General features: G+C 53.5%; 1 protein-coding gene across 1 annotated transcript; it reads left to right on the forward strand.

Moving 5' to 3' along the window:
- Positions 1-1,179: 1,179 nt before the first annotated feature.
- On the forward strand, positions 1,180-22,151 carry CYP26B1 (cytochrome P450 family 26 subfamily B member 1). Its single transcript, XM_075752866.1, has 6 exons — positions 1,180-2,476; positions 4,706-4,930; positions 18,140-18,415; positions 19,461-19,616; positions 20,510-20,791; positions 21,732-22,151. The coding sequence occupies exons 1-6, from the start codon at positions 2,273-2,275 to the stop codon at positions 22,122-22,124; spliced, it is 1,536 nt and encodes a 511-aa protein (XP_075608981.1). The 5' UTR covers positions 1,180-2,272; the 3' UTR covers positions 22,125-22,151.
- Positions 22,152-26,611: the final 4,460 nt, after the last annotated feature.

Raw genomic sequence — 26,611 nt, forward strand, 5'->3', positions numbered from 1 at the left:
TGGAAAGCACCGGAGAGGGGAGGTCAGGATAATCACAGCCCCTGCTCCCCCCCCCCCCCCAAAAAAAAAAAAAAAAAAATAGGATGTGTGTGTAATATAGCAAACCCGAAAAAAATATTGTGGGGGTAGAGAGTAAATCATTGCAAGGGGCAAAGCACTGGGAGCAAATAACTGGTGGAGAGGAAAATCAATGCAATTGGGCAAATAAGGGGGGGGGGGGGGGGGAGCAGGATCGTCGCAAGAGGCCAAATCATTGCAGGGGGTAAATCCTTGTGGGGGGGTAAATCACTGAAGGGGCAAATCATTGCATCAGGGTAAATCATTGGAAGCAGGGAAGAAATGGGAGGAGAGCACGGAGTTGCAAGTGGGGAGATGGGGTGTGTGTGGGGGGGTCTGAATCCTTACGGGGTGGGTAAATCGTTGCAAGGAGCAAGTAATGAAAGGGGCAAATCCATAGAGGGCATAAATTATTGGGGAGGGGGAGAATCATCACCTGGGGCAAATTATTGTGGGGGGTAAATGACTGAAAGGGAAAAATCATCGGAGGATAAATCTTGGGGGGGGGGGGAGTCATTGTGAGGGGGCATCACTGGGGGTAAATCTTGTGGGAAAGAATTATTGCAAGGGGGATCGTTCAGGGTTAAATATTGGGGGGCATTCTAAGGGGGGGTAGATCTTGGGAGAGGGAATCATTACAAGGGGAAGTCATTTGGGGTTAAATATTGGGGGGATCCTTGTAAGGGAAAATCATTTAGGGAGGGGATTATTGCAAGGGGGGAATCATTAAGGATTAGCTATTGGGGGGATCATCGCAAGGGGAAAATCATTAAGGATTAAATAGTGGGGGGACCATCGCAAGGGGGAATCATCGGGGGGGGGGAGTCATTGTGAGGGGAAAATGATGGAGGGGGTAATCATTGCAAGGAGAGCATCATTAAGGGTTAAATATTTGGAGGGGGGTGATTTGGGGAGGGGGAGTCATTTCGGGGGCGGGGGGGGGGGCGCAAATCATCCCGGGGGGGGTGGTGGAGTGGGCGCCGGGGTTGAGCCGCTCTTGTCTCTCCGCAGGCCGAAGGTACGGACGGCGAAGAAGGAGGAGGAGGAGGAGGAGGAGGAGGAGGAGAAGGAGGAGGAGGAGGAGAAGGAGGAGGAGGAGGAGGAGGATGAGGCCGAGGAGCGCGGCGTGACCGTGCGGCGGGCGGCGGGCCAGGGCTCGCACGCTCCAGCGCCGCGTCCGCCCGGCTCGGCCCGCCCCCCCCGGAGCCCTCTGAAGTGAGGGTGGGGGTGCGGGGGGGAGCAGCCGTGCTGGCGGCCAGCCCAGCCCCGGCTTCCCCGCCTCTATATAAACACACATTGACTTTCTTTTTTTACTCAAACTCAGGGGCAGCAGCCCTGCCTCATTCTTTACAGGAGTCTGGTGAAAAATCTGGGGCTAACAAATAACCGGCATATAGATATATATATATTTATAGAGATATATTTATATAGAGAGATAGAGATATAAACCGATCCGTCTCGCTCCGTGTGTATAGATACATATATATAGCTATTTAATTCTTCCATCTCTCCAGGTCGTGGCTGAATTATTTTATGATTTTTTAATATTTTTTTTAAATCTCGCTCCCTTTTTTTTTTTTCTTTTCATTTTTTTCCCCCTCTGGTGTGTGTGACTTTGCCTTGAAAGCGAGCGAGAGCCAGAGCATCTGCATTTGGACTTTTTGGGGTCTTTTTTTTTTTTCACTCCAGGGTTTTTCTTTTTTATTCTTTTTTTTCCTCGAGTTTTTGGCTACTCAGTTGCGTGCCCCCCTCCCCTCTTTTGGGGTCCCTCTTGTTCCTTTGTGGTTTGGTTTTTTTTTTCCCCTTTTTCCCTCTCTTTTTGTGTTGTGTGTGGAGTGTTGGGTTTTGGTTATTTTTATTTTTTTTTAATTTTTTTTTTTTCCGCCTGTGTCACTCTGTCAAGTTTATTCCAAACAAGAACAAAGTTTTCAGAGAGGGACAGACGAGAAACTGCTTTTAGCCCCCTTTTCTTCCCCCCTCTTTTTTTTTTTTTCCCCTTCCCCCCCCCCCTTTTTTTTTCCCTCTTGTTTTTCTAACCTGCCAGCGAGAGGGGGGCGAGCCCGGCCCCCCCCCCCCCCAAAGACCCCCCAGGCAGCCTTTAGCGTGCGCTCCGCAATCGCCCTCTTTCCGTGCGTGCCGTGTGTGTGGGTGCGAGTGTGGTGCCTGTCAAGGGGCTGTTTCTCTCCCCACCCTCCTCCTCCTCCTTCTTCCAAATATGCTTTTTGCAAGTTTTGATCTCGTCTCGGCACTGGCTACCCTCGCGGCGTGCTTGGTGTCACTGACTTTGCTGCTGGCCGTGTCCCAACAGCTGTGGCAGCTCCGCTGGGCTGCCACCCGCGACAAAACCTGCAAGCTACCAATCCCTAAAGGCTCTATGGGATTCCCTTTAATCGGAGAAACCTTCCACTGGCTCCTGCAGGTAAGGAGGATTCCCTTCCCTTCCCTCCCTGGAAGGTGGGCTGGGACCGGTTTGGTTTTTTTTTTTTTTTTTCCTTAGGGCTTTTTTTTTTTTTTTTTCCCTTCTGCTTCTTCTTTTTTTCTTTTCCTTTCGATTGCATCATGCGGGTTCCCGGCGAGCTGGGGAGGTAGCTGGGGCCGGGGGCTGGTGTAGGAGAGAGGTGTGTGTGGATGGGGGGGGGGGGGGGGAACCGAGGGAGCCCGGCCCGGCTGGACTCGCCCCGGAGCGGCCGCCGCGCTGCCCGGCTGCGGGGCTTCCCCGGCGGGAGCCGCTCGGTGCCGGGGAAGAGGCTCGGGGTCTCCCCCGCGCTGCCAAAAAGCTCCTTTTCCTCCCCCCCCCCCCCCCCCCCCCTTCCTTCCCGCAGCCGAAATCCTTGGGAAAAAAAATAAAAAAGCCGGGGGTGGGAGGTAGCCCCGGGGCGGGGGTGGATGTCGCCGGGCACGGCGCGGGGGGCTCCCCGGGTCGTGTCCGCCCGCTCGCCCACCCCACGCCCGTGCAATGGGCTCCCGTCCCCGTCCTCGGGGCTGCTCCCGTCGGGTTTGTAACCCGCCCGGCTCGGGTCCGGTCTTGGGGGAAGCCCGCGGAGGTAATCGGTAGATTAACCCGGGATTAACCTTGCTAACTGCTGAACAGCGGCGGGCGGAGCGGGATCCCCTCGGACCGCGTTGCGAGAGGGTGACTGCCAAAAAAAGAGGGGGAAAAAAAAAAAAAAAGAAAAAAAGAAAGAAAAAAGGGAGGAGGAGTGGAGGCAGGAGGCGGCCGAGGGGTGCCCTGCTGCGGGGGGAGTCGCGGGCCGGGCTGGGGGCACCCCGCGGCTCGCAGCATCCCAGGAAGGAACCTCCGAGGAAAATCATCCCGAGGGTTTCCCACCCCCTCCTCCCAGGGCCAAATTAAAATAGAATAATAATAATAATAATAATAATAATAAGCAGCAAATGGGAGCCTAGAGAGGATGCTCCCGCCAGCGCAGGTCGTGTTTCATTGACGGGACCGCCGAGGGGACGGCAGAGCCCGCGGCGGGGCAGGGCAGCCCGGTCCCGGCTGCCAGGGCTGCGGCGTCCCCCGGTCCCCCCGTCCCCCCCCCCCCCCCCGCCCCGCCGCCGGGGAAGCCCCGACGTGGGAGCCCGGTGCGACCGCCCCGCTCCCCGGGCGGCCCCCTCCCCGCCAGCGGCGCCGAAGGGGTTAACCGCACGCTCTCAATAGGGCTTTATTTTTTAAAGAAATTTATCAGATTTTTACAGGGGGACCAGAAAAGGGTTCTCGCTTTTCCACAGGCTCCGTCCAAACAGAGTCCAGGGCTAAAAATACAAAATTTTGTATAAATTGGACTCCATTCGAAACTTCTCCCACATAAAGGTCCTCTTTGTGCTGCCCTGGAAATGGTGTACAAATAACTCTTTATTAATGCCACAAAAAGGACTTTAATTATATTTACGCAGATCAAGAAACAGGGTCACCTGAACATCTGAAATTCACAACCGCGCTTTTGTTTCAAAATAAACACACGCACTCACAACCCAGCACCGGGGCGCGGAGCTGCACCGCTCGCAGCTATTCTCCCCGCTCGGGATGGCGGTTTTTTGGGGGACACCCACCGCCCCCCGCGGCTCCATCCGCCTTCTCGCTGACAAAAGCCCCCGGAGCATGTGGGAAAGTTATTAAACTCTCTCCCAAATCTGGAGATTTACTTAGGCAAATTGCAGCCTTTCGAGTAAATGCAGCCTGAGATGAAAAAAAAAAAAAAAAAGAAAAGAAAAAGAAAAGGGAAAAAAAAAAAAAGGTTAAAAAGCGGCAGGGGAAGTAAAGGTAGAAGTAAAAGGGAGGAGGAGGAGGAGGAGGAGGAGGAGGAAGGCGGGCGGAGGGCACCGAGCCCCGCCGGGCAGCGGGAGGAGCGGGTGCGCCGCGGGCAGCGCCGGGTTCCCCTTCCGAGGGAGCCGGGCTGAGCGCGGGTGGGATGGGGGGCTACCCCTCTCTCCCCCATTTCTGCCCCCCCCCAGGTTCCCCCCAGACCTGCAGGCGCGACGACACCCCCCCCCTCCCCCCCCCTCCCCTCCCGCCAAAGCTGCTCCCCGCTGCGCCGTGGGGATCCCCACGCGTGGGTGCGGCTGCGCGGGCACGGAGAGGCTGTGCGGTAACACCGCCCTCCCACCCGTGTTTCCCCCCCCCCCTCCCTCCCTTTTCCCCCCGCAGGGCTCCTGTTTCCAGTCTTCGCGGCGGGAGAAGTACGGGAACGTTTTCAAGACGCACTTGCTGGGGCGGCCGCTGGTGCGGGTGACGGGGGCGGAAAACGTGCGGAAGATCTTGATGGGGGAGCATCACCTGGTGAGCACCGAGTGGCCGCGCAGCACCCGCATGCTCCTGGGGCCCAACACCGTGGCCAACTCCATCGGCGACATCCACCGCCACAAGAGGAAGGTGAGGTCCCCACGCGAGACCGGGGGGGGGGGGAAAAAGGGGGGGGGAGCGCGTGGGTGCGCGCGTGGGGCGGGGGGAACCCCTTATCTTCTTCCTCTATCCCCCTCTTCTCCTCCCCCCCCTCCTTCCTCTCCCCGCGGAACCCCCGTGCGTGGGAGGTCCTGCGTGGGCGCCCCCCTCCCCCCCGTGTCCGCGCTCGGTGCCTTTGAGGAATTTAAAAGGGCGATGGGGAGCCGAGAGGGTGAGTGGGGGGGGAGTGGGGGGGTTACCCGCGGGGCTGCCCCGCCGGTTGCTGCTGAGAACGGAGGTGCTGCCCCTTTCCTCCCCCAGCACCACCCCACCAGCCCCCCCGCAACCGGTGGCACGCGTGGCGGGGGCTGCCGTGAACAGAGCGGCGAGCGAGGTCCCGGAGGGCTCTTAAAAGGGCGATGCGGCCGGCGGGAGGGCACAGCGCGGCGTGGGGCTGGAGGGCAGTGGGGGGCAACGAGTGGGGGCCCCCCCCACACGCCGTTTCCAGGCTCTGCCGAGAGGTGTTGTGGGGAGACCTCGCGGGGTTTGTGGTTGGTGGGGGGGGGGGGGGGTGTGTGTGTCTCATGGTGCTGGGTGTTGCATTGGATTTTGGGAAATTGGGGTGCTGATGGGGGTCCCGGCATGAAGCGTGAGAGGGGACCGAGCTTGTTGGGGGGGGGGGCGCTGAGACCCTCCTGGGGTCTCGCCTTGCCTCACCCCCTCGGTGGTCCCAGGGTGAGACCCTCCTTACAGGCCCTAAGGTAGCGCAGGGCAGCCTGGTTTTGGGGGCGTTGAGCCCTGGCAGATCGGGGGGGGTCATCCTCATGTCCCTCCCATCAGCAAAGCTCCCGCAGGCAAAGGCGGCGGCAAGGGCGACAGCGTGGGTGATGGCTTTCGCATCCCGTCCTCCACGGGACAGGCTCTTTCCCTCCCAGATGGGTTGGGGCAGGCAGCGGATTTGGGGTGAAGGTAATGTGTGTCCCCCCCAAGACAGCATTGCAGGGAAGGGCCAGCACGGCACCCAGCGCCAAGAGGCTGTCCCGGTCCCTGCCCCGGGGCAAGGTCTGCTCTCCTCTCTCTGCTCCAGCAGGATTTCCTATTTTGGCGTATATATTTCTATAAAATCCCCACCAAACCCAGCCACTTGCTCTTTTCTCCTGGGGGAGAAGATGAGAAAACAACCCTGTGAGACCCATTAGTCACATTTCTTGGTGCACTGGCGGCCGGGACTTGAGCGATGCCACAAGAAACGCCCTGACATTCCCTACGCGAGACCTGGGCAAACCCCGCAGTTTGCTGGGGCTACTTCTTTTTTTTTCTTCTTAAAGAGGGAGATAACTTCTTCTAATCTTGCTGTTGAAGAGAAAGAGCGATAGTTCACGGGGCTCCCTCCATCATGGAGCATAAATAGCGGCAGGAGAGGTGCAAGGAAATGGGGAGCGATGCGCTTTCCTCCGGCAGCGGGAAGAAGGCAGGAGCTTTGGCTCCTATTTATTTCCTATTAAGGGAGGGTTAAATGGCAGCAGCCGGCGGTTTGAAGGTGCCTCTACGCTCCTTCGCTGCTTCTTTTATCTTCCGCACAGCAAGATAATTTTCTTGCTACTGAAAAGCGGGTAGCTGAAGGCCTTTGGTTGCGATCGCCTTAATAAAACCGCGGAATTCAGACCTCGGGAACAGGCACTGGGGGAGGCGAGGAGAGCGCGGGTTATGGGAACGGGGTCATGGAAAAGGGAGGCCTGACCTCTGTGGTATCCTGATGGACTTGTAATTTGTACCACAGCTCAGATGGGGAGTGCCAGCACCAGCAAGGAGCAATACCAGCAGCATGGAAAGGAGAGAGCCTCTCTCCCTCGATATTTATACCTGATGTTCTCACTTCTGTGTTTTTAGCTAGTGGGAAATATATGTCCCACCCTAAACTGTGAATCCCAGTGCTTTCAGATTTTTCTAAGCCCGAAGTCTGGTCCGGATCTCCATTCTCCTCCTCAAAACCCTTTTGCCTTCCCATTTTTTGGCATCACGCTCAATCCCAAGCTGGCAAGGATCCTAATTCCTCCTTAAGGGATGGCTAAAGCCTCCTGAGAACAGGTACTCTGGCAAAACACTGTCCTGGGATGACCCTTGCCAGCTCTGCCTGCTCCTGCTCGCACACCTTGCCTCTGCTTTGAGCTCTTGCATACCCAAGAGCAAATGCTTTCCCCATATCATCGGGACACTAGAGTAGCTAATTATTTTTTTAAGCTTTCTCTTTCAGCGGCATGGGGTGGGGTACACTGGGCTCAGCTGGTTCCCTTCCCTTTGAAAATGGGTGCTTATTCTGATTCCTTCACTTGGTCTCCTCTTAATTACTGTTTTCACGGAGCTGAGCATCTCATGCGTCATGCACCCCTGGGTGCTCCCTGAGCCTGGCAACCACTTGAATTGCCTTCTCCCCTGCGCAAACCATCCCTCACCCTGGACCGAGTGAGTTGCGCGTGCGGAGATAAGGTGAACCTGCTTCTAACAGGAGGAAAATAGATCATTTTGTTCTTGGTGAGATTGCGATGACCAGATCAAAGCTTTTTCCAGGCCAGGTGCCTTCTACTGGGAGAAATTGCCTGTGTCTTTTGAGTTCACTAGCCCCGAGCTTTTGTTGCTGTTAAATGTCGTTGGCTTTTAACTCTCCCCACCCTGCTGCTGAGACTGTGAGAGATCCGAGGTGGAAGCACTAGGTATAAGATTTAAACTTGCTCCTTCTCAGTAGGAGTTTTTCTCTTAGATACCCAGTCTGTACCTTCGTCTTGACCCGCTGGGGAACCGAGCAAAGAACCTGTTGGCAGAAGACTGCATTTTTCAGACTTCACCAACTTTCATAGTAAGGGTGCTGGTATTAACAGAAATACTAAAAGAATCAGAGCAGTCTGAAAGCTCCATGGAAAAGAGCAGTAGTATTTCCTGCGAAACCTCTTAGGTTGTTGATGATTCAAAGCATTGTGGGGCTTTCTGGAGCGGTAGCTCCATTCACCTCTCAAATTCTGTTTTCTACCTCATCTCGCCTTCGCTTGCCCTTAAGTGGTTTCTCCTTCTCTGGTCTAGCTGGAATTTGTACATGAGGTATAATTTCTTGTGAGGCTGCTTGTGGTGTAGGGTGCTAGCCAACATGAGGAAATGTGGAGTGTGAAACCCCATGTGCTCACCCTCTGCTGTGACCCCAACCATGGGGGTCATCTCTAGCTCTTCTTCCACCAACCTTTACATGGTCACCACCTGCAACAAGTCCTCATCGTCTTCTAAAAGCCAGTGGAGTTGCACTGACTTGCAGCAGCACTGGCAGATACTCTTTCATCATTCCCTGGCAATCGAGCCACGGTATCCTCTTGGTGGGACAGATTGCCACTGAGATGTGAAGACAAGCTCTAGCAAAGAGCTTTAAACCCAACATGTTCTTGTACGATGTTTCTGGTAGCTTGCCATTGAAATCGGCTGTTTTGCTGGCCATGTGTTGTGAAGCTTTCCAAAGAGTTTTAGCTCTTCGATGTAACTTCAAGATCAGCAAATTTTAGCTGTCGCTACTGGCTCTGCAGTAGCACGCTTTGCCCATGACGGTGATGGGACCAGAGCCGGGGTGTACAACTCAGTCTCTAGAGCTCTTCTCTCAGGTTTGCTGTTTCCCTGTCTCAGCTTCTCTTCAGGATCTTGCATGGATTCAATATTCCCTTCCATAAAGCGGGTGAATATCCTCTTCTCCATCCCAGAGGCTTTAATCCCGCAGGTGTTGATAAAAGACCCCAAGATGCACGTGTGGAAGGCGCTCAGGAGGAACAAAGCCGTATTAACAAGCCGGTAGCTATGGCAGCTCCCTGCTTTCCCATCCCCTATTTATTAAAGCTCCCCTGCAGGAAGCTGTCAAAGTTAATATAAATTGGAGAAAACTTCCCCCTTTTGGGCAATGAACTCTCCAATTATTAGAGAGGGGCTCAGTGGGTATAAAGCCAACTTTGCCCAGGGACGTGACAGCTTGTGGGGTGGGATGGAGGGTGAGAGCAGGGTTGGGAGCAGGGCTTGCCCGCGTCAGGGGTATCGCTTTATTGCAGATGTCATCAGCGTTCACTCTGTCCTTGGCCTGAGATGAAGCTGGTCGATAAGAACAGTTTACAAGTAGTAAACAAAAGCAACTCAAAACTCCTCAACCTCCCTCCTGAGATAAATATCTACTGAGAGGCTGTTGCTGCTGTTGGGTCATGGAGTTTATGTTGATTTTGGAGAAGGATCTGGGCAACCCGTGCTGCAGCTCGTTCCTCCGCGGTGGCCTTTTTGCCTCGAAATTACCTTGCAGGTTACTGGCAGGAGTAGCCACGTTGCTCTTGCATCTGGCCGAGCATGGGCATGTCTTTGCTCTGGGTTTTTGGTGGCAGATCCCTGTCCCTCCCCATCACATGAAGGATGCACATCATCCCTTGGGGTCAGACGTGACGTGTCCTGACAGAGGGGAGCTCCTGCTCTCCCACAGTAACTCATCAGGAAGGGGTTCCTGGGGACAGTGCCTGGCTGGGGGTGCTCCTTGCTCCACACCTCTGTCTCCAGTGCTCTCCTCATCCTGCTCCTGTTTTGGTGGCACAGCCATGCTGCCTCTGCCATAGCCTGTCCCAGCCTGGCTGTTGACTCAATCCCTTTCCCATCTCACTCTGGATCTGTCCTCGTAGACATGTTCAGTTCCCATTTCTACTCGTGAAACCCCAGTGAAAGCAGTGCGGTCACTCCAGACTTACCGCGTGTGTCTTTTGGAAGTGCTGAACCCTGGGTCAATACGAGCTGTAATGAAGGCAAAGCAAATCTGCCCTTAGGCAGGGCGATAGCGTGGGCTCTGGTTTTATGGGATGTAAGGCCAGAGGGAAGTTGAAGTTCAGCAAACAGAGAGGGAGGAACTCAGCATCTCAGTGGAGAAGGAAATGGGAATTGGAAATGGCCGGGAGGCATGGCCCTTTGGTTTTAGGTTGAGACTGAGCAGCGCCCACGGCCAGGAAGGAGTTTCCCCGTGCAGGATACGCGCTGCTGGCGCGGGTGTGCTACGGTGCACGGGGAAGGTGGGACTCAGACTTTCCTCGGAAGCATCCAGCCTTGGCAGGACAGCGCTGGACTTGCCGGGCCCGTGCTCTGTTCCAGCATAGTAATCCCAAAATAGGCACAGCTGGCTTAAAAAAGGAAAAGAAAGAATAAAATAAAAGCAGTTCGTGGGCTGGGTAGACATCCTAGACCCAGAGACTTGAGGAGGAAGCAGACAGTGGTGCAGAGAAATGGCCTGTTTTGTCTCACTGTCCAAAACTACATCATTCATTAACACACCACAATTAATGTTCTGCCTTGGAGGCATACAAGTGTTGAGCTTATTAGCACCAAGTAGAAAGGTCTGAGGCTTTAATATAGTTTGCAAGAGGATTAAGAACACAAAAGGGGCCATAAATTTACAACCAAATATAAACCAGCTGCTGTGGGCTGGACTGGGGGGGGAAGGGAGGGAAGGAGGGAGATGGGGGAGAGGGGCGGGAGGAGGAAGGAGGGATGGGAGGCGGTGGGAACATACTTTTCACACTACAAAAACCCCTGACCCGAGTTAAGAGGGTTTTCTTTAGGGTTTTTTTTTCTTTTTTTTTTTTTTTTCCTTGTATTTCCACCCAAACCCACCGCTGTCCTCCGTGCGACTTGTAAATCCCACGGTGGAAAGGAAACCATCCCCTTCTATACAACCCCCCCCTGAGGTCCTACTGGTCAGCTCAAGCGGGCTGGATTACAGCTGCCATCGGCTGGCCTGGCCCCAGCCCCTTCTCGGCGTGTACGTGTCGGGCTGCTGCCCTGTGAGCTTTAACCCGCGGGCAGAAGCCGCTGGAGCCGGAGAAAAGGCTTTCATTGATGGAGGAGGGCTCCCGCTCGCGGTCTTGGGGAAGAATTTGTCAGCTAGGTTGGCTCATTGACTTTAGACCAAATAGCGCTGTCATCTACAGTGGTGTAAATCCAGAGTAATTCCAATGGATTAAAAAAAAAAGCAAAGTGCAGGCGCTCCTGGCTGAAAGACAAATTTCATGCATTTTTCATAGCGCCTTCCACCCCAAAATGCCCTGCAAGCGCAGACCCTGCTTTGAGAAGCTGTGCTGTGTCGGAGCGTGGTTACAGCCCAGGAGCTGTACGGATACCCTGCGAGCTGAACCTCTTTCATGTAGGCTGCTCTACCTTTCTGCATCATCTGGGGTGGAAGCTGATGGATGTCCTGTGAGGCATGGAGAAGATGAAACCCCTCCTGGGGTTGCAATGCTCTGTGCTGGGTGGAACTGCAATCTTGCAGCCCATAGCTCTGCATGGGTCCAGGCTCCGCTTTAGAGTGGGAATGGGGGATTCCAGGAGCTAATCCCAGGGATGGAAGAGGGCTTTTCAGACTCAGGATCTGTCCTACATTGTCTCTGTGTAGCTTTGTTTTTTTACTGCATCACACTCTGTCCTTCCAAGCAGCTTGAGCAACCTGCGGAGTTGTGGTTCATAATATCCCGCTCATCCCTCTGGGGACTGAGTGCTTTGTTTCAGATTAATGATGCTGTCCATTACTTCTCAGGTGGCACTTCTGTCACTAAATATAGTGATCATCTAGTTCCAGCCCCCTGCCATGGGCAGGGACACCCTTTGCTAGCCCAGGTTGCCCAAAGCCCCATCCAACCGTGCTTCATAGTGAAGAATTTCTTCCTAATATCTCATCTAAATCTACCCTCCTTTGGTTTAAAGCCATTAGCCCTTGTCCTGTCAGTTCCTCCTTTGGAATGCAGGCCGCATCATGGAGCGAGGGTTTCCCTCTCATCCCCTCGGTGAGCCCTCTGCTCCGCTCCCAGCCCGTGGAGCACTTAGCAGGACCGAGGTCTAAGTGCTCCCGCAGAAGAGCACTTGAGGCTGGTTTCATTGCCAAGGCTGGCTTTTTCTCTAGGAGAGTCCATGCTCTGGGTTACTTCAATACATGGGGTCCCTTCCCATTGATCGGCACTCTGTGATCCAGGAAGATGCAGGAGGTCAGCAAAAAGGGGACTTTTCTTCTAATATTTCTTCTCCATTGGCTCTGCAGTGGTGGACAGGGCACTATCCCTGCTGCCTGGGCAAGCTGCTCTCCTCCTCTTTAGCTCTAGGTAAACTCTCATCTTCACATCACAGATCTGGGATTTTGTACGTGGTCCAAAACTGAACAGGATAGCCCATCCCGGCTGGACCTGACCATCTGACACCGGTGAATGGCTGCTCTGACCATGCAGCCGTGTGCCTGGTGGGTTTGCAGGACGCTCTTTCTCCACAGCTCCAGCCAAAGACACCAGCCACAGGCAGCAGGTACTTGGCCCCTCGGACCTCTTCTTCACCAGCTGATTCCACCTTTCTAATGCGAGCCCCTTCTGGCTAGACACAGCTCCTGCTTCTTTCCTCTTTCTTTGCCACACTGTCGATGATCTGAGAGCTGGAGCACCTCTGCTATGGAGACAGGCTGAGAGAGTTGGGCTGGTTCAGCCTGGAGAAGAGAAGGCTCCAGGGAGACCTTAGAGCCCCTTCCAGTCCCTGCAGGGGCTCCAGGAAAGCTGGAGAGGGGCTGGTGACAAGGGCAGGGAGTGACAGGCCAAGGGGAATGGCCTGAAGCTGCAGGAGGGGAGATGGAGATGAGATGGGAGGCAGAAATCCTTCCCTGTGAGGGTGCTGAGGCCCTGGACCAGGTTGCCCAGAGAAGCTGTGGCTGCCCCTGGCTCCCTGGCAGTGTTCAAGGCCAGGTTGGATGGGGCTTTGGGCAACCTGGGCTAGTGGAGGGTGTCCCTGCCCATGGCAGGGGGTGGGACTGGATGGGCTGTGAGGTCCCTGCCCACCCAAACCAGTCTGGGATTCTCTGATTCTATGATGTGATATCTTCTTTCTCTTCTCCTCCTGTGTTTGATTCCCTCCTTGAAGCGTGGTGACAATATGCAAAGTGAATTTTGCTCCCCTCAAATGCACTGGTTCCTTCTGAATAAATGGGGGGAGGGCACTCGGAGCAGCCCTTCAGCGGTGGTGTAGGCACACAGATGCTGAAGAACCGCAGTGCGTTTAGGTACTCCTGTCAAGTGGGCTAAGAAGCCTAAATTGCTGGATGTAGCTGGTTGCATTTTGCTGGTGATGGCGCTGGTTTTTTTGAGACAGAAGGCAGTTTTGCAGAGGGGGATGCTGAGACAGATGCAGAGTGTCCTGCTTGTTCCTTGCTCTCCCCCCAGCCTGTGCATCACAGCCCCTTCAGCCCGACAGTCTGTTAAAGGGTGTCGGATTGAAAGCAAAGTCTCCGGTGCCATGAGGAGGGTTTGTAGGAGAGATGATCAGATGTGGAGATTTTTGAGCTGTGGGGAACTGGGGTGCTTGGGCTCATTTTTATTCTGAACTCGAGTGGAAATATGAAATGCTAGAGTTTCTTACAACCCTAGCTGTTAAAAAAAAAAAAAAAAAGAATTAGGGGTGTGAGCAACTCTGAAAGGTGCACGATCATCATAATGTGGCTGAAACTGTCTTTGCATTTTTTTTTCCAGCACATTTTTTTGAGAATCATTTGAATTTCAGTGAAACTGCCTTTTGCAAATGCACCCCATTTCTTTTCCTCAGCTGGGCCAAATTTGGAGACTCCAGCTACTGTAACCAGACTCCCTTTGGAGACAGGTCGCAGTGTTCGTGGGGCTCTTGCATTTCTCCCTGGGAGAGGTCGCTGCCTTCAGCTCCCTCGAGACACCCACGCTCCTCACCTGCGCTCTGCGCGCAGCGCTACGCTGTGATGGGCAAACCCAGCGTTGCTCATTTTGGGTGGTGGGGAGCTAAAGCTCTTGGCTTTTCTCTCTCAGTGGGCCTGGATTCCTCCCATGATGGAGCATGGCAGGAAACTGTGGAACGGTCCATGTGCTCCATCTCCAGTTGTAGCACGGGGAGAAAAGACATCAGCTCTTTGCTCCTGTGAAAGGCAAAGCCCTTTAAAAATAGAGTGGGGTTTTGTGGAGGTCCTCTCCTCTTTGTGGTGCTTTGCGTAGTCGTCACAACTTTTTTGCTGTGTTTTCACTTTGCTTGTGCTCCTGATGCCAGGGCAGCCTCTTGCCCATGAGCCTTCTCATCCTGCTCCAAAAATATCACGGTTTGCAAGCCCGCTGGAGCATGGCAGGGGGCTCCGCGTCTGGCAGCCCTGCGTCTGATGCTGAAGAGAGGCAGACATCCATTATAATGTGGCGACAGGACAGGGTTGGGACAAACACCGCCTGGCCTTTGAAACGTAGGAAGAAATAGTACGTCTCCAGGTTGAGACGCTGCTTTGGATGCTTCCTGACACATCCCGCCGGCCAAGCCGCCGGTGGGTGCCAAATCGGTTTGTGAAAATGTCCCCACGCTCATTGTGCCTTCATTTCATCAGGCCAGCAGCTCTGGCCAGCGTGGGCTGGATGAGATAGAGGTGTCTGATCCCAAAGCATAAGTTTTCCTCCTGGAGGGGAGGAAGGAAAAGCTCCGTTCCCTCTCTGCCGTGCTGATGTGCCGGGTGGGAGCGGGGGGACCTGCAGTTCATGGTCAGCAAAAGGCAGGGGCTGAAGCTGGTGCTGGAGTGGGGAGGCTTGGCTAGCACCAAGGAGGGGTGACACAATGAAAAGCATTGTCCCTGCTAACGCCTCGCCACCCCAGCCACCAAATGAAGCCTTTGCTACGCATGAAAAGGCTGTGGGTTGAAGGTCAGGGCTCTTCACTGGAAAGTCCTCTCCTCTTTGGTGTGGTTTAAGGGGTGGGGGTATTCTCCAGCCAGGACCGGGCACAGTTCACTGTCACACGAGGCTGGACCTCTCCGGGAGATCCTGGAGCTGAGACACTGAGAAGGAATTTTCTGCCTTAGGAAAACCATAAATCTTTAAATATCCTGTTTCCACTACGAGACATATTCGGAAGTTTCCAGCGAGGCTCGCTGGGTGGTGGTGTCTCCCTCGGCATGGGGTAAGCATGTGTGCGTAGATGAATGCCCCCAGACAGAGCAAATCCCCAGACTTGGTTCTTTAGGGATATTTCAAAATGTGAAAAACGGGGGCACTTTCCAGCATCTCTGAAAAGTCCTGGCCACTGCCCCAGCACTGCCGCCGAGGCCACCTGGCCGGACCCCCACCACGGCCGGGCTATCACAACGCGGTGTTAGCAGAGCAGAGCATCCTCTTATAACTGACTTTGCCTCTTGGCAGCTCTGGAACAACTTTTTTTGCACCGATGCTCCTTGGCTTTGCCAGGTCTTGCTCCGGCGAGCGGCTGAGACGTTCGGTTCAGCTTCACTAGAGGGCGCAGGAATTTTAGGCTAGAAACGCGCGGAGGTTTGTCGGGGAAAGTTGGCTGCCTTTTCCTCCTTTTTAATCAACTGGAAAGATGCAGGGTTGAACTGGAGGTGACTGGAAGGGGATCCAGACTTGTGTCTGGCTAGGGAAGGATCTGCTGACATCTGGGATTAGGCGGCGTGGAGCGCAGCGGCGGCGAGCGGACGGGACGTTGCAGCGAGCTGGCAGCGTGGCCAGGGTTCGCAACGTCGGCCGGCCCAGTGGCCGGGAGCTGCAGGATCCGTCAGATTTGGGGTGCAGCTGGCTGGGGCTGGAGGAGCCTGATAGCAAAAGGACAGCTCAAAAAAGAGCAAAAAGCCCCCCCCCCCCCCCAAAATCGCCCCCAGTCCCTCAGTGCTAAATGCTCCCTCTTTTCCAGGCTGGGCAGGTGGTGTGTTGACCTCCACAGGGGCTCAGTCTTCTCTTCCTCAGGGTCCTTTCCTCTGCGCCTTTGCTGAGCATCACTCCTTGGGATGGGCTTTCTCCTCTTCAGAGTCTGGTTTGGTCCCCAGCGTGTGGATCCGGCCCGGGGCTGGGTCACGGCACCACTGCAACAGTTTTGCACCACGGGACCAGAGGACTTTCTTGGGCTGCTGTGCTTTCTATGGGGTGCAGGGGGTCCCCAAGTCCCTTGTCTGTGGGACATGCTGGGCAGAGCTGGGGGCGGACAGGATTTGCCCCAGGCTAGGATCCCCAGGGGCCACCTCCATCAGGATGGTGGCTCCAAGCAGGGCTGCAGCTTTGGTGCTTCGTAAGCAGAGGCTGTCCCCTCGCCGGCTGTGTTTTCACCTGGAGAAACTGAGTCACAGGAAACATTTGGGAAGAGTGAGGTGATTCACGTCCTTATCCCAAACCCCGCAGTGTGGATGAAGGGCAGACGCCAGCCGGATGGAGGGACATCGGTGTCCCCTCGCCGGACCCACTCAGGACCTCCCATCCCATCCCCGTGGGGCAGCTCGTGGCTGCCAGGTCTCCAGCCAGCACCGCATCAAAGCCTGGTGTCCTGCTCATGGCCACCAGGAACCGGACCTTTCCCAGCTCCCTTCGTACCTTCCCCAGGCGGCCGAGAGGCTCAGCTTTACCACCTCCAGCTTTTCTTTTCCGAGCGGCTGCTTTTTCACCCGCTCACACAGGCACGTCTGCCTGAGCATCGCTGCCCTTTCCAGGCTTAAAAATAGCTTGTGAAGCACGGAGAGGCGGCAGAAAGCAGCAACCGCACCGTCTCGTGCCCTCGCCGTGATCTCGCCGTGGCCCCGCTGTTCGTTCATTCATTCCTCCGCTCCGTTCATTCATGCCTCCGCTCTGCATAGCCATCCGGGGACAGCTGTCTGTCTGCAGGCAGGTCTGCCCATCGGTCCGTCTGCATTTTCCTCTCCCAGCCCTCCTCCTACCATCCTGTTTGCATGCTGGTATTTCCACGGAGAGCCTCCGAGTTCGGTCCCACCGTGTATTGTGTGATGAGTTTTACTCGGGGCTCAGCCTGAGTGCAGCTCGTTATGAAGCAGTTCTTGACAAGCCTCCTGCCCGGGACTGCGAGGGGACAGAGGTGTTATTTCACCAAACAAACTCCCAGCGAACGATGTGCATTAGCAATGAGGGGTCGCAGCCAGGAAAATGTTACCTTTCCCTTTGAGTGCTGACTGCGGAGGAAATTCTCACATTTACAGCTCCAGCGAGTCCGGCGCTCATGGAAAGAGAGGGCGGCTTTGATTTCTCGCCTCTTGTTAGTTTGATAACTTTGCAGCCCCCCCACCTTGCATTGAGCCACCCCGGGAACTGGCCACCGGTGGAGGCTACGCAGGCTTGCAGCTCCCTCCTTGGGAGCCTGTTTTAATTTGATTTTCCCGGAGGCCTGGTATGTGGCGGGGTGTGTGTGTGTGCGTGCTGCCCCGTGTGTGTGTGTGCGTGTGTGTGTGTAGGTTAATAAAAAATAAACAAACAGCACTTTTTCCTCCGGTGCACTCTGGGAGGGATGCGGCGGGGATGCCGAATGAAAGCGTGTGCTGTGGGCTGCACCGGGGAGGGCTGAAGGGACATTCCTGGCATTGCTGAGCTCCTCGCGCAACGCGCGGGCCCTGGCCCAAATTGGAGTAAGGAGCCGTTAGCATCGGGGACCTGGGGAGGCCCACTCCTGCGCAGTGTTTACTCGCAGAGCTTAAATTAATACTGTCTGCTGACATCAGGTTTTTTGCCCGGTTTCCCAAGGAAATGAGCCGTGTGTGATCGCAGCCTCTGCGTACGTGTGTGCCTCTCTTCCCCACTTGAATCCCTGCCTAAGTTCAGCCAGATTGCAGAGACATCCTAAATGCCTCAATATAATTATTTTACTGAATTTTTTACATATATTTAAAAAAGGGTGGTTGATAGGTGGGAGAAACTGCCGATGCTTCCCACTGAGAGAAAAGCTTGCCTGTGTATGTCTGCCTGCGTGCACAGCCATAATGTTAGACATTAGAGAATCCCCGTGGAAGAGATGTATTTGTAACATCCAAACTGTGGGACGAATGTCACTGGGAGCCATTAGACACGGAGCTGTGGGAAAGCCGGCTCCGTCTGTCCTGCCGTGCGTGGGGTGAAGCGTTACCTCCTGTCTCTGGTGTGCACCGTGTTATTGTCCATCATTTGTGATGGTTGTGGTGGAGATCAGCCTGTGGAGGATCTGTCAGCTGATATTTCTCCATTGACCCTTTTTGGCAGCTGTTTTAGAAATTGGTGATGCTGGGTGATGAATTCTGGGTGATAAGGAGTCTTCTGCTAAGTGGAGCTGTGATGTCCATTTTTATGGACAGAAGCTGGTTACTAGAGAAGGCAAAGAGGAGGGTGTTGGGACTGTGTAGAAATCTCTGCTCACTCTCTTTTGTAGGTTTTCTCCAAAATCTTCAGCCATGAGGCACTGGAGAGCTATCTCCCCAAGATCCAGCTGGTGATCAAAGACACCCTTCGGGCCTGGAGCAGCAACCCCGAGTCCATCAATGTCTACCACGAGACCCAGAAGCTCACCTTCCGCATGGCCATCCGTGTCCTGCTGGGCTTCCGCATCCCCGATGAGGAACTCAACCGCCTCTTTGAAGTCTACCAGCAGTTCGTGGAGAATGTCTTCTCCTTGCCCATGGATCTGCCCTTCAGTGGCTACAGGAGGGTAAGAGATTTGGGCTGAGTCCTCCACCAGCCAATAACACCAACCTGGGATTAATGGGGTGGTGGCTAATCCCCACCTCCACAGGTTCTCGGTGGGATGTCTTCTCACCCTCTGACATCTAGAAGTGAGTCCATTTTGGGCTACAAAGTCCTGTTTTGGCAGAGTAGAGGGGAAGATCCATTCGTAGGTTTTTAGTGTGCTAGGAACCGTGTGGTTTGATGCAAGGGAGAATACGGTCAGGACTTGCCCAGATTTAATGTGTAATTTTTCCTTACTTGTAACTGGCAGTTTTGCGGTATTTTTTTTGTTTGTGGGACTTTTCTCCTGTTCATTCCCTCCTGTTTCGAGGGTGAAACAGGTCAGTGGACCTTCTAATTCCAAGAACTATTCCAGTTTTTTGATGAATGATGCAAAATGAAAACATAACAAAAAACAGAGACAAAAAATTGTATTTTTTTTTCATGGGGAATTTTGGTAAAAGAAATATGGGGGTTTTAAATTTATTTTTGTGATTAGCACTGCAAATTTTGTTACTGTTATGTGACCATGTGAATAAGCCCAACCGTTTGCAGCCCCGAAGCATTTGCAGCAGCAGGTTAGCCTGGTGCAGCTGCACTCAGATAGGAATTGCTTTACTGAGACCAGGTGATAAAATTGCTTGGGAAACCCATTACACTCCCAGGAAGAGGATCCTTTTGGATTAATTCACTTTCCTCTGAGAGACAATTTTCCCAGGGACGGCTATACATCCTAGGGTGCGCCAGAGGCCTGTGAACTGGTGCAGTACTGGGGCTCCCACATCAGGCCTGTCATTTGCACGTAGGTGCTGATTACTCTTGCCTATAATCTCACCCGCTCCGGGCTTGCTCCTCCTGCCCAGGGAACAACTTCAGCATCTTTATTCTTCTCTTTGAGCATCTACAATTGCAGTTGTATTACTTAGACATGTCATCCTGAGCATGTCTGCAGCTCCTGGGGACGCTGGGCTGGGGATGGTGATGCTGGTGTTGTGTCCTGCGTGGTCTGATGGCTTCCTGCTCCGCAGGGCATCCGGGCACGCGAGACACTGCAGAAGGGGCTGGAGAAAGCCATTCAGGAGAAACTGCAGAACACACAGGGCAAGGACTACGCCGATGCACTGGACATCCTGATAGAGAGTGGCAAAGAGCACGGCAAGGAACTCACCATGCAGGAGCTGAAGGTAAAGATCTTCCCCATGGCCACCTTGTCCTTGCTGCGCTCAGCACAGGGCTCCCCAAAAGAGCAAAGCGTGAGCTGGTGTAAGGAGTTTTTGGGGCAGACCTGAGATGGTCAGTGAGAGCTGGGGCCCCACAATATGTTGTTGGAGCTACAGGTGAATCCCGGTCTGGTGGATGATGTTGCCAGCAAGCCAGCTGCTTTCCTATAGGCCATATTTATTTGCAGTTCACACCCATCTCTCTCTCTCTAAAAAGCATTTCCAGGGAATACCAAAAGACCATATAAGTTTGCTGAAGCTTTCAGCCTTGACCAGCTTCACCCCTTGACCTATCCAGTTTTATGGTGCCTCCTTTGCAGGGCAAATGAGCCCTCAGCAGGTTGTTGTCTGCAGCAGGGTCATGGCGTAACTTGTCCTTCTTGTGCTATCAAGAGCCATTCCCAGTTTTTTTTCTCCTGCCTGCCTGGCCCTCAGCATCCTCCAAGGCTCTGCAGGAATCTCCCTGTGGCAGATGTCCAAGACCCGTGCCTGCGCAAGGAGAGACGTTGCAGTTAGACATGACCAGGCTGGAGAGCTGCTGGGTGTGGGGAAATCTCTGCAGCGTCAGCTGAGAGGGACAAGGAAAACGTCTCTGGGGTGGGAGCATTTCTGCTCTCGTCCTCCCGCGAGCAGCAGCAAACACACCCCAGCAGCTGGAGAACTTGCCCATGCAGAGGGCAAGGAGGGGGAAATGTCCCTTTGCCCCGTGGCGCTGCATGCCTTGATATGGAGGGGAAGGAAATGCCCTGCGGCAGGCTGCTACAGCCCGCGTGCGTGTCCCTCGACGTGCCACGGCTGCTGGCCTGTCTGTCTGTCCATCCCCCATGTCTTACCCTGGCTTTGCTCTTGTCTTTCAGGATGGCACCCTGGAGCTCATCTTTGCTGCCTACGCCACCACCGCCAGCGCCAGCACCTCTCTGATCATGCAGCTCCTCAAACACCCCCGGGTTTTGGAGAAGCTGCGGGAGGAGCTGCGCAGCAAAGGCATCCTCCACAACGGCTGCATCTGCGAGGGCTCCCTCCGGCTCGACAACATCAACAGCCTCCACTACCTGGATTGCGTCATTAAGGAGGTGCTTCGCCTCTTCACCCCCATCTCCGGGGGGTACCGGACGGTGCTGCAAACCTTTGAGCTGGATGTGAGTATTGCCATCTCTCTGGGGTGCTGCTGCACAGTGAGCTCCCCAAAACAGCCTTTTGCATGTTGTAAAGCTTGCTTGAGCCTGGCTTAGATGAAACCTCAGGGAGGACAAATTACGTCCTCATGATGATGGGAAGTGGACTTGCTCTGGATTCGGAAGAGGGTGATGGGATCTGGCCCGTGGCAGGGAAGGGACACACTTGAGCTGTCAAAGAGGAGACAGGCGTGATGCTTCAAAGAGCAACTCGTGACAATGTTTGACGCCAAAAACTAAACTGGGGTGTGACAAGGGAAAGGTTTACTGCAGAGGGCATCTCCAGGCTGCTGGATGACAGGCGGATTAGTCACTGCAAATGGCTGGAATTTCCTACTAGCAAAACAAAATCTTGAGACCTGTCTTGTCGCTGTAAATCCTACTAATGTAGTGATTTGAGTCGGAAACCTTTTAAAGTGCTCAGGGGATGATAAATCCACCCTGTTTCTCATCGCCCAGGCCCCGACATGTGCTTTGGGTGTGTGGGGCTGACAGGCGGCGGGGTGTGAGCAAAGCCATGGGATGCTCTGGGGAGGGCTGGCCGGCGTGTGGGGCACGGCACGGGTGCAAGAAAAGCTGCTTCCCTTTGCCCAGCGGCAGTCGAGCACCGCAGGGTTCCTGGTAGGCGACTCCTGCCAGCAACCGCAAAGCAAATAAATAGCAACGGATCATCCGGCGGGTCCCTGGGATAGAGGCAGGGACAAACCCAGGATTCCCATCTCCCAGGCCTTTGTGCTGCGCTCTGGTTCTCTTTTAAATCTGTATCAACAGTAAAAAACCCGAAGAAAATGGGGAAAAAACAGTCAAAGCAAAATAGCTTTATCTTGTCCTCCTGCTCCCTCCTTCTTTACAGTAGGGTTGACTTGCTCTGGTTTTCTCTCCACCCCTTCCCTCTTCTCTGCAGGGTTTCCAAATCCCCAAAGGCTGGAGCGTGATGTACAGCATCCGGGACACCCACGACACCGCTCCCGTCTTCAAGGACGTGGACGTCTTCGACCCCGACCGCTTCGGGCAGGGTCGAAGCGAGGACAAGGACGGCAGGTTCCACTACCTCCCCTTCGGAGGAGGCGTACGGACCTGTCTGGGCAAGCACCTGGCCAAGCTCTTCCTCAAGGCGTTGGCCATCGAGTTGGCCAGCACCAGCCGCTTCGAGCTCGCCACCAGGACTTTCCCCAAAATCACCCTGGTGCCCGTGGTCCACCCGGTCGACGGACTCAAGGTCAAATTTTTCGGACTGGATTCCAACCAGAACGAGATCCTGACGGGGACAGATGCCATGCTGGGGGCGACCGTGTAAAGCCCACGCCGGCGGCGCGAGGGACGGGCGGCCGGGGGACGGAGGGGTGGGGTGGGGGCAAAGGGATGAACAGGAGGGGAGGAGACAGGGACGAGAAGCTTCTCCACGACGCTCGCTTCGCAGAGCCTCCGGGTCAGGACTGCTTTCTCCACCGGTGAAGTTGCCAAAACCGTTTTGCTCTTCCCGCGGCACGCGGAGAAGTTTGGGGTGCCGTCATGCGTCTCGTTTCGTTCGAAAGGAGGAACAGTCGCAAAACCTGAGTCGAGCTGGGATGTCTGACCATACACAGTATCTAAATATTATAAATATATATATATAAATATCTATAAAACACTTCTGCTGCGAGGAGGAGCGCTGCAAAGGCCCGACTGTGGGAAAGGCTTTGGAAATCAGCCGGTGATCAGAGGTCTGGTGTCCCGGGGCGGCTCTTGGGTGCCCTCTGATCTTTTTTTTTTAACAGTGTTAAATTAGCTGGTGATAACAGTGTTTTGTTTTTGTTTTTGGTTTTTTTTTTTTTTGTTAATTTGTTTGGTTGTGTTTTTTGTTTTGGGGCGTTGGAGGCTTTCCTCTGGCGAGGGGGAGACCAGCGATGCCCGTTCCCATCCCCTCTCCCGCTGGTGCCCGGGCAGGCTGGGGAGGGGGGGCTGCCTTTTCACTTCTGCTATGGGACCGAAAAACCCTGTGGTGTCTTGTCCGGGGCTGAACAGACAGTGAGCTGTCCCTCTGAGGCCTCGGACGAGCGCATATTTGCATTTTGCAAAATGCATTTTGCATTTGGGGCTCTGTGCGTGTATGTGGAGGGGTTGTCCTTTTTTTTCTCGTTGAGTTTCCTGCTGCTGCTACACGGCCTGTGTGCACCCATTCCCCTGCCGCAGCCCCTCACCAGCCCATTCCCTCTGCAGAGGCACCCGTTTTGGGGGCATTTCGGTGCTTTTGCTCTCCCTCAAGGTGCAGGCACCAGCCTCTGAACTGCATGGCCCCAACGACCCACCACGGCTCTGCAAGCACCGGGGCGCTGAGGAAAGCCGCCCCACTCAGAGCTGCTCATTTCAGTGCACCCTCTTCCATGGGAGGCATTTGCATTAAAGGTGATCTCTATAAATAAGCCAACATACGCATTGTTTGTCTCGTGTTTGGGTTTTGTTTGGCGATGGGAGAGCTCGGCAGGAAGGAGAGCAAGCGGTGGGCTCCTTGCAAGCTGTCCTCCCCGTCCCACCGCTAACCCGGGAGAGGGGCCCTGCCCAAAGCTTCTCCAGCACAAGCAAGCGGCCACCGAGGTATCTTGTATTCAATATGCTGGGTGGGTTTATTTCATTTTATTTTTTTGCATGCAAGAGGCTTCAGGGCTGAGTGTGAGATGGGTGGGTTGTGTTGGAAGTGGACATGGCCTCACATGTGGGTGCAAAGCAAAAGCTCCCCGAGCTGGTGTTTGGTTCAGACCAGAGCCAAGCACCAGGTTGGGAGATCCCTCTCTGACTTGAGGCATCTCTGCCCAGCCTGCCCAGCCCCACTCCTCTCCCATCTCCTGCCTTCTGAGGTGGAAAGAACAAGACAAGGACCATGGCTGAGACCTCTCCTAACTGTGATGGGAAAAGATCTCATGCCTGGGTGGTCAGCTTGGCTTTCTGCTTTAAAAGTGTCCAGATAAGTCAGAGGGGCTGAGATAAGAAAGGAGAAGGGGCAGATGCGGCTTACCAGGTTGCTTTGCAGGTTGTGCTTTTGATGAGTGGGTGCCTCTTTGGAAGGTCGAAGGACGTGTGAAGCGAGCGATGGTGATGGCTGCCTTTGCCAGCCCATCGTCTGGTGGGGGCAAGGAGGAGGGAGGCAGGTTTTTAGCCAGGGGAAGCACTTGAGGTCAGATTGCCGTCAGCCAAGCTGCCAGAAACCCCCCAGGAGCATCTCAGCAGATGGGCTCCACTCATGCCAGGGTTCACGTCTTGCTTTTCAGGTTGATTTAACCTGCAATAAAACTCCAAATCTTCTAGGAGATGCCATTCAGATCCAGACCTTGCCTTCAGTTGGCAAACACCAGGCCAAACCCAAAAGGAAGATCTTAGGAGCCTTTGGTGATGTGCACCATGCCAGCCTGGCAATTTTGAGTGAAACATGGCTAGCTCAGGCACTGTTGAGATTTCAGGTATTCTCCTTGTCCCTGATGAAGAGAAAACTTTCCCAGTGATGAAAGGAGCTTAATCACAATCAAAATCCCAAAGGGCAAAGAATCAAAGGAGAACATAAACCTGAATGCGGTGGGAAGAGGTGAGTCTCCCAGGGGCAAACGTTTGGGGAAAGGTAAGTGGCACGTGCGGGTGTCCATGGTCTTTGTGGATGAGCCCTTGTAGGAGATGGGGACGGGGGCAGGAGGTGGAAGATGCTCTGCCAGGGGAGGGCTGTAGGGCAAAACCCCATCAGAGACGGGTGCTATCCAGGAACCCCCGCTTCCATCTGAGACCTGTCAGGGGAATAAAACTGTGCTCGGGGGAGAGAGGAGGCTGAAAAAGGGGAAAGCTGGAGAGGGAGATGGACAACAAGGTTAAAAGGTCCAGTTAAAGCTCACGGGTGGCTTCACACCATGCTACAGTGAGCAAAATCTCTTGGGCAGACTTTTCCGAAAGGGCTCGGTCCCGCTTGTGCTTATGGGAAATCAGTGAAGGGTTTCGCTGAAATTTTTATTTTAACTTCCAATGTCATTACAACGTGAAAACCAAACATGCTTTTGAGTGAGTGGCTGATTGGAGAGCGGTAATGTAAGATGCATACATCCATTATATATATATGCTTACATCATGTGTATATATAATGTTTGTGTGTGTATTTAATCTAGGCGTAAGTCATGCTTTTGTTTTTCCATTCCTAACTAATATAACTTGACTAAAAAAGTTGCTGCAGTGGGTTTGCAGAATAAAGCACTTTGAATCTCAGAATTATTTGTTTTTGTTTTTTTGGTTTGGTTTTTTTTTTCTTAGCACAGTCCAATTTGCTATAATATTATTTTATACACAAATTTTTTTTTTTTTTTGGTCTGTCTTTATAAACTATTATAAGTACTATTTTTGTTATAATTCAAAATAGATATTTAGTATAAAGTTTCGCTGTTAAATATTTGTTATTTAGTAAAATATGATTTTTTTCTCTTTATTGTAAACATTGTCTGGAAAAATATTAATATGTTTTATCACAGTTGTTTTTAATATTAAAAAAAGAAAAAAGCACTTGTGGGGTTTTTTGTTATGAAATTGGTGCCGTGTGAACATGTGTTTCAGTCATGTGGTTTTTAGTATGTATATAATATTATGTGTCGCATATTAAAATGAATGTTGTGTATTTTGTGATCTTAAAAAAAAAAAATAATCCATGTGGCTATTTTATAGACTTCCATAATAAAAAGAGTTGAATCTCCAAGCTTTTTGTTTCACATTCATCTGCATCTCCTCTCGAAGGGCTTGTGGCCCCCTGGTTTGGGACCTCAGGGTAACACCCCCGTCCTGGGAACTGGGGCACCCCGTAAGTGGGATTTTTGCACCCACCTGGTGACCTGTCATTCTCCATGGTCAGGACGAGGCCTTACTGACTGACATGGATTGAAATACAGGAAATTCCACTTAAATATGAGAAAAAGATTTTTTATGGGGAGGATGGCCAAACGTTGAACCAAGTTGCCCAGAGATTTTGTGAAGTCTCCATTCCTGGAGATACTCAGAGCCTGGCTGGACATGGTCCTGAGCAACCTAACCAAGGTGCCCCCACTCTGAGGTCCAACCCACCCTGAGGGTTTCGTGAGCTCCAGGACACCAAGTTTCTGCCCAAAGCTTTTACTCTCCCCAGAGAGAGACAGAGGCTGGGCAAAACAAGCAGGAGGGAAGGGAATGGTGCTTATCTCCAGGTGCGTGCGTGTCCTGGCCTTTGCTGCTGGCTCTTGGAGGGGCTTACACCATAGAGAGATGGCCCAGGAGACCGCTACGGGTTGAAGAACCCAACAACTGGTTGCATTGACAGGCTGGATGACGGGTAGGATGTGTGTGGTGGACCAGATGAGGCAGGACACATTTCCCAAGGGTACACCAGGTGGAAGGGATCCTGTGATGGGCAACAGCAGTGCTGCAGGCTGGGTGGGAGCAGACAGGTTGTCCCCAGCCCTCCCATCATCTCCCATTTGGGCTACTGAGAGATTGACTGCTCTGGTAATCAGCTCCTCAGCAAATCTGTGTCCCAGAGTTTTCTGTGAGTGGGACTTGCTTTGAGACTCTTAAACCCAGAAAGTTTCAGGAACTTTCGGCTCTGGGGAAAGTGGGATGAAAGTGGTGGTATGAAGTGCTTTGCAAGTGATGTGGCAGCCTGTGGACAAGCTACTGGTGGGAGTTTCAGCTGCACCCATCCCAGAGTGGAGATGGGATGTGTTGGGAGTGCTTAGTGAGTAATTAGGTAATTATTTAAGTAATTAGCTTCTGTCTCCTTGCTCTTCTCCCTATTAAAAAAAAAAAAAAAAA

This window comes from Balearica regulorum, chromosome 4 (assembly GCF_011004875.1).
Source record: "Balearica regulorum gibbericeps isolate bBalReg1 chromosome 4, bBalReg1.pri, whole genome shotgun sequence".
In the NCBI taxonomy this organism is placed as follows: domain Eukaryota; kingdom Metazoa; phylum Chordata; class Aves; order Gruiformes; family Gruidae; genus Balearica; species Balearica regulorum.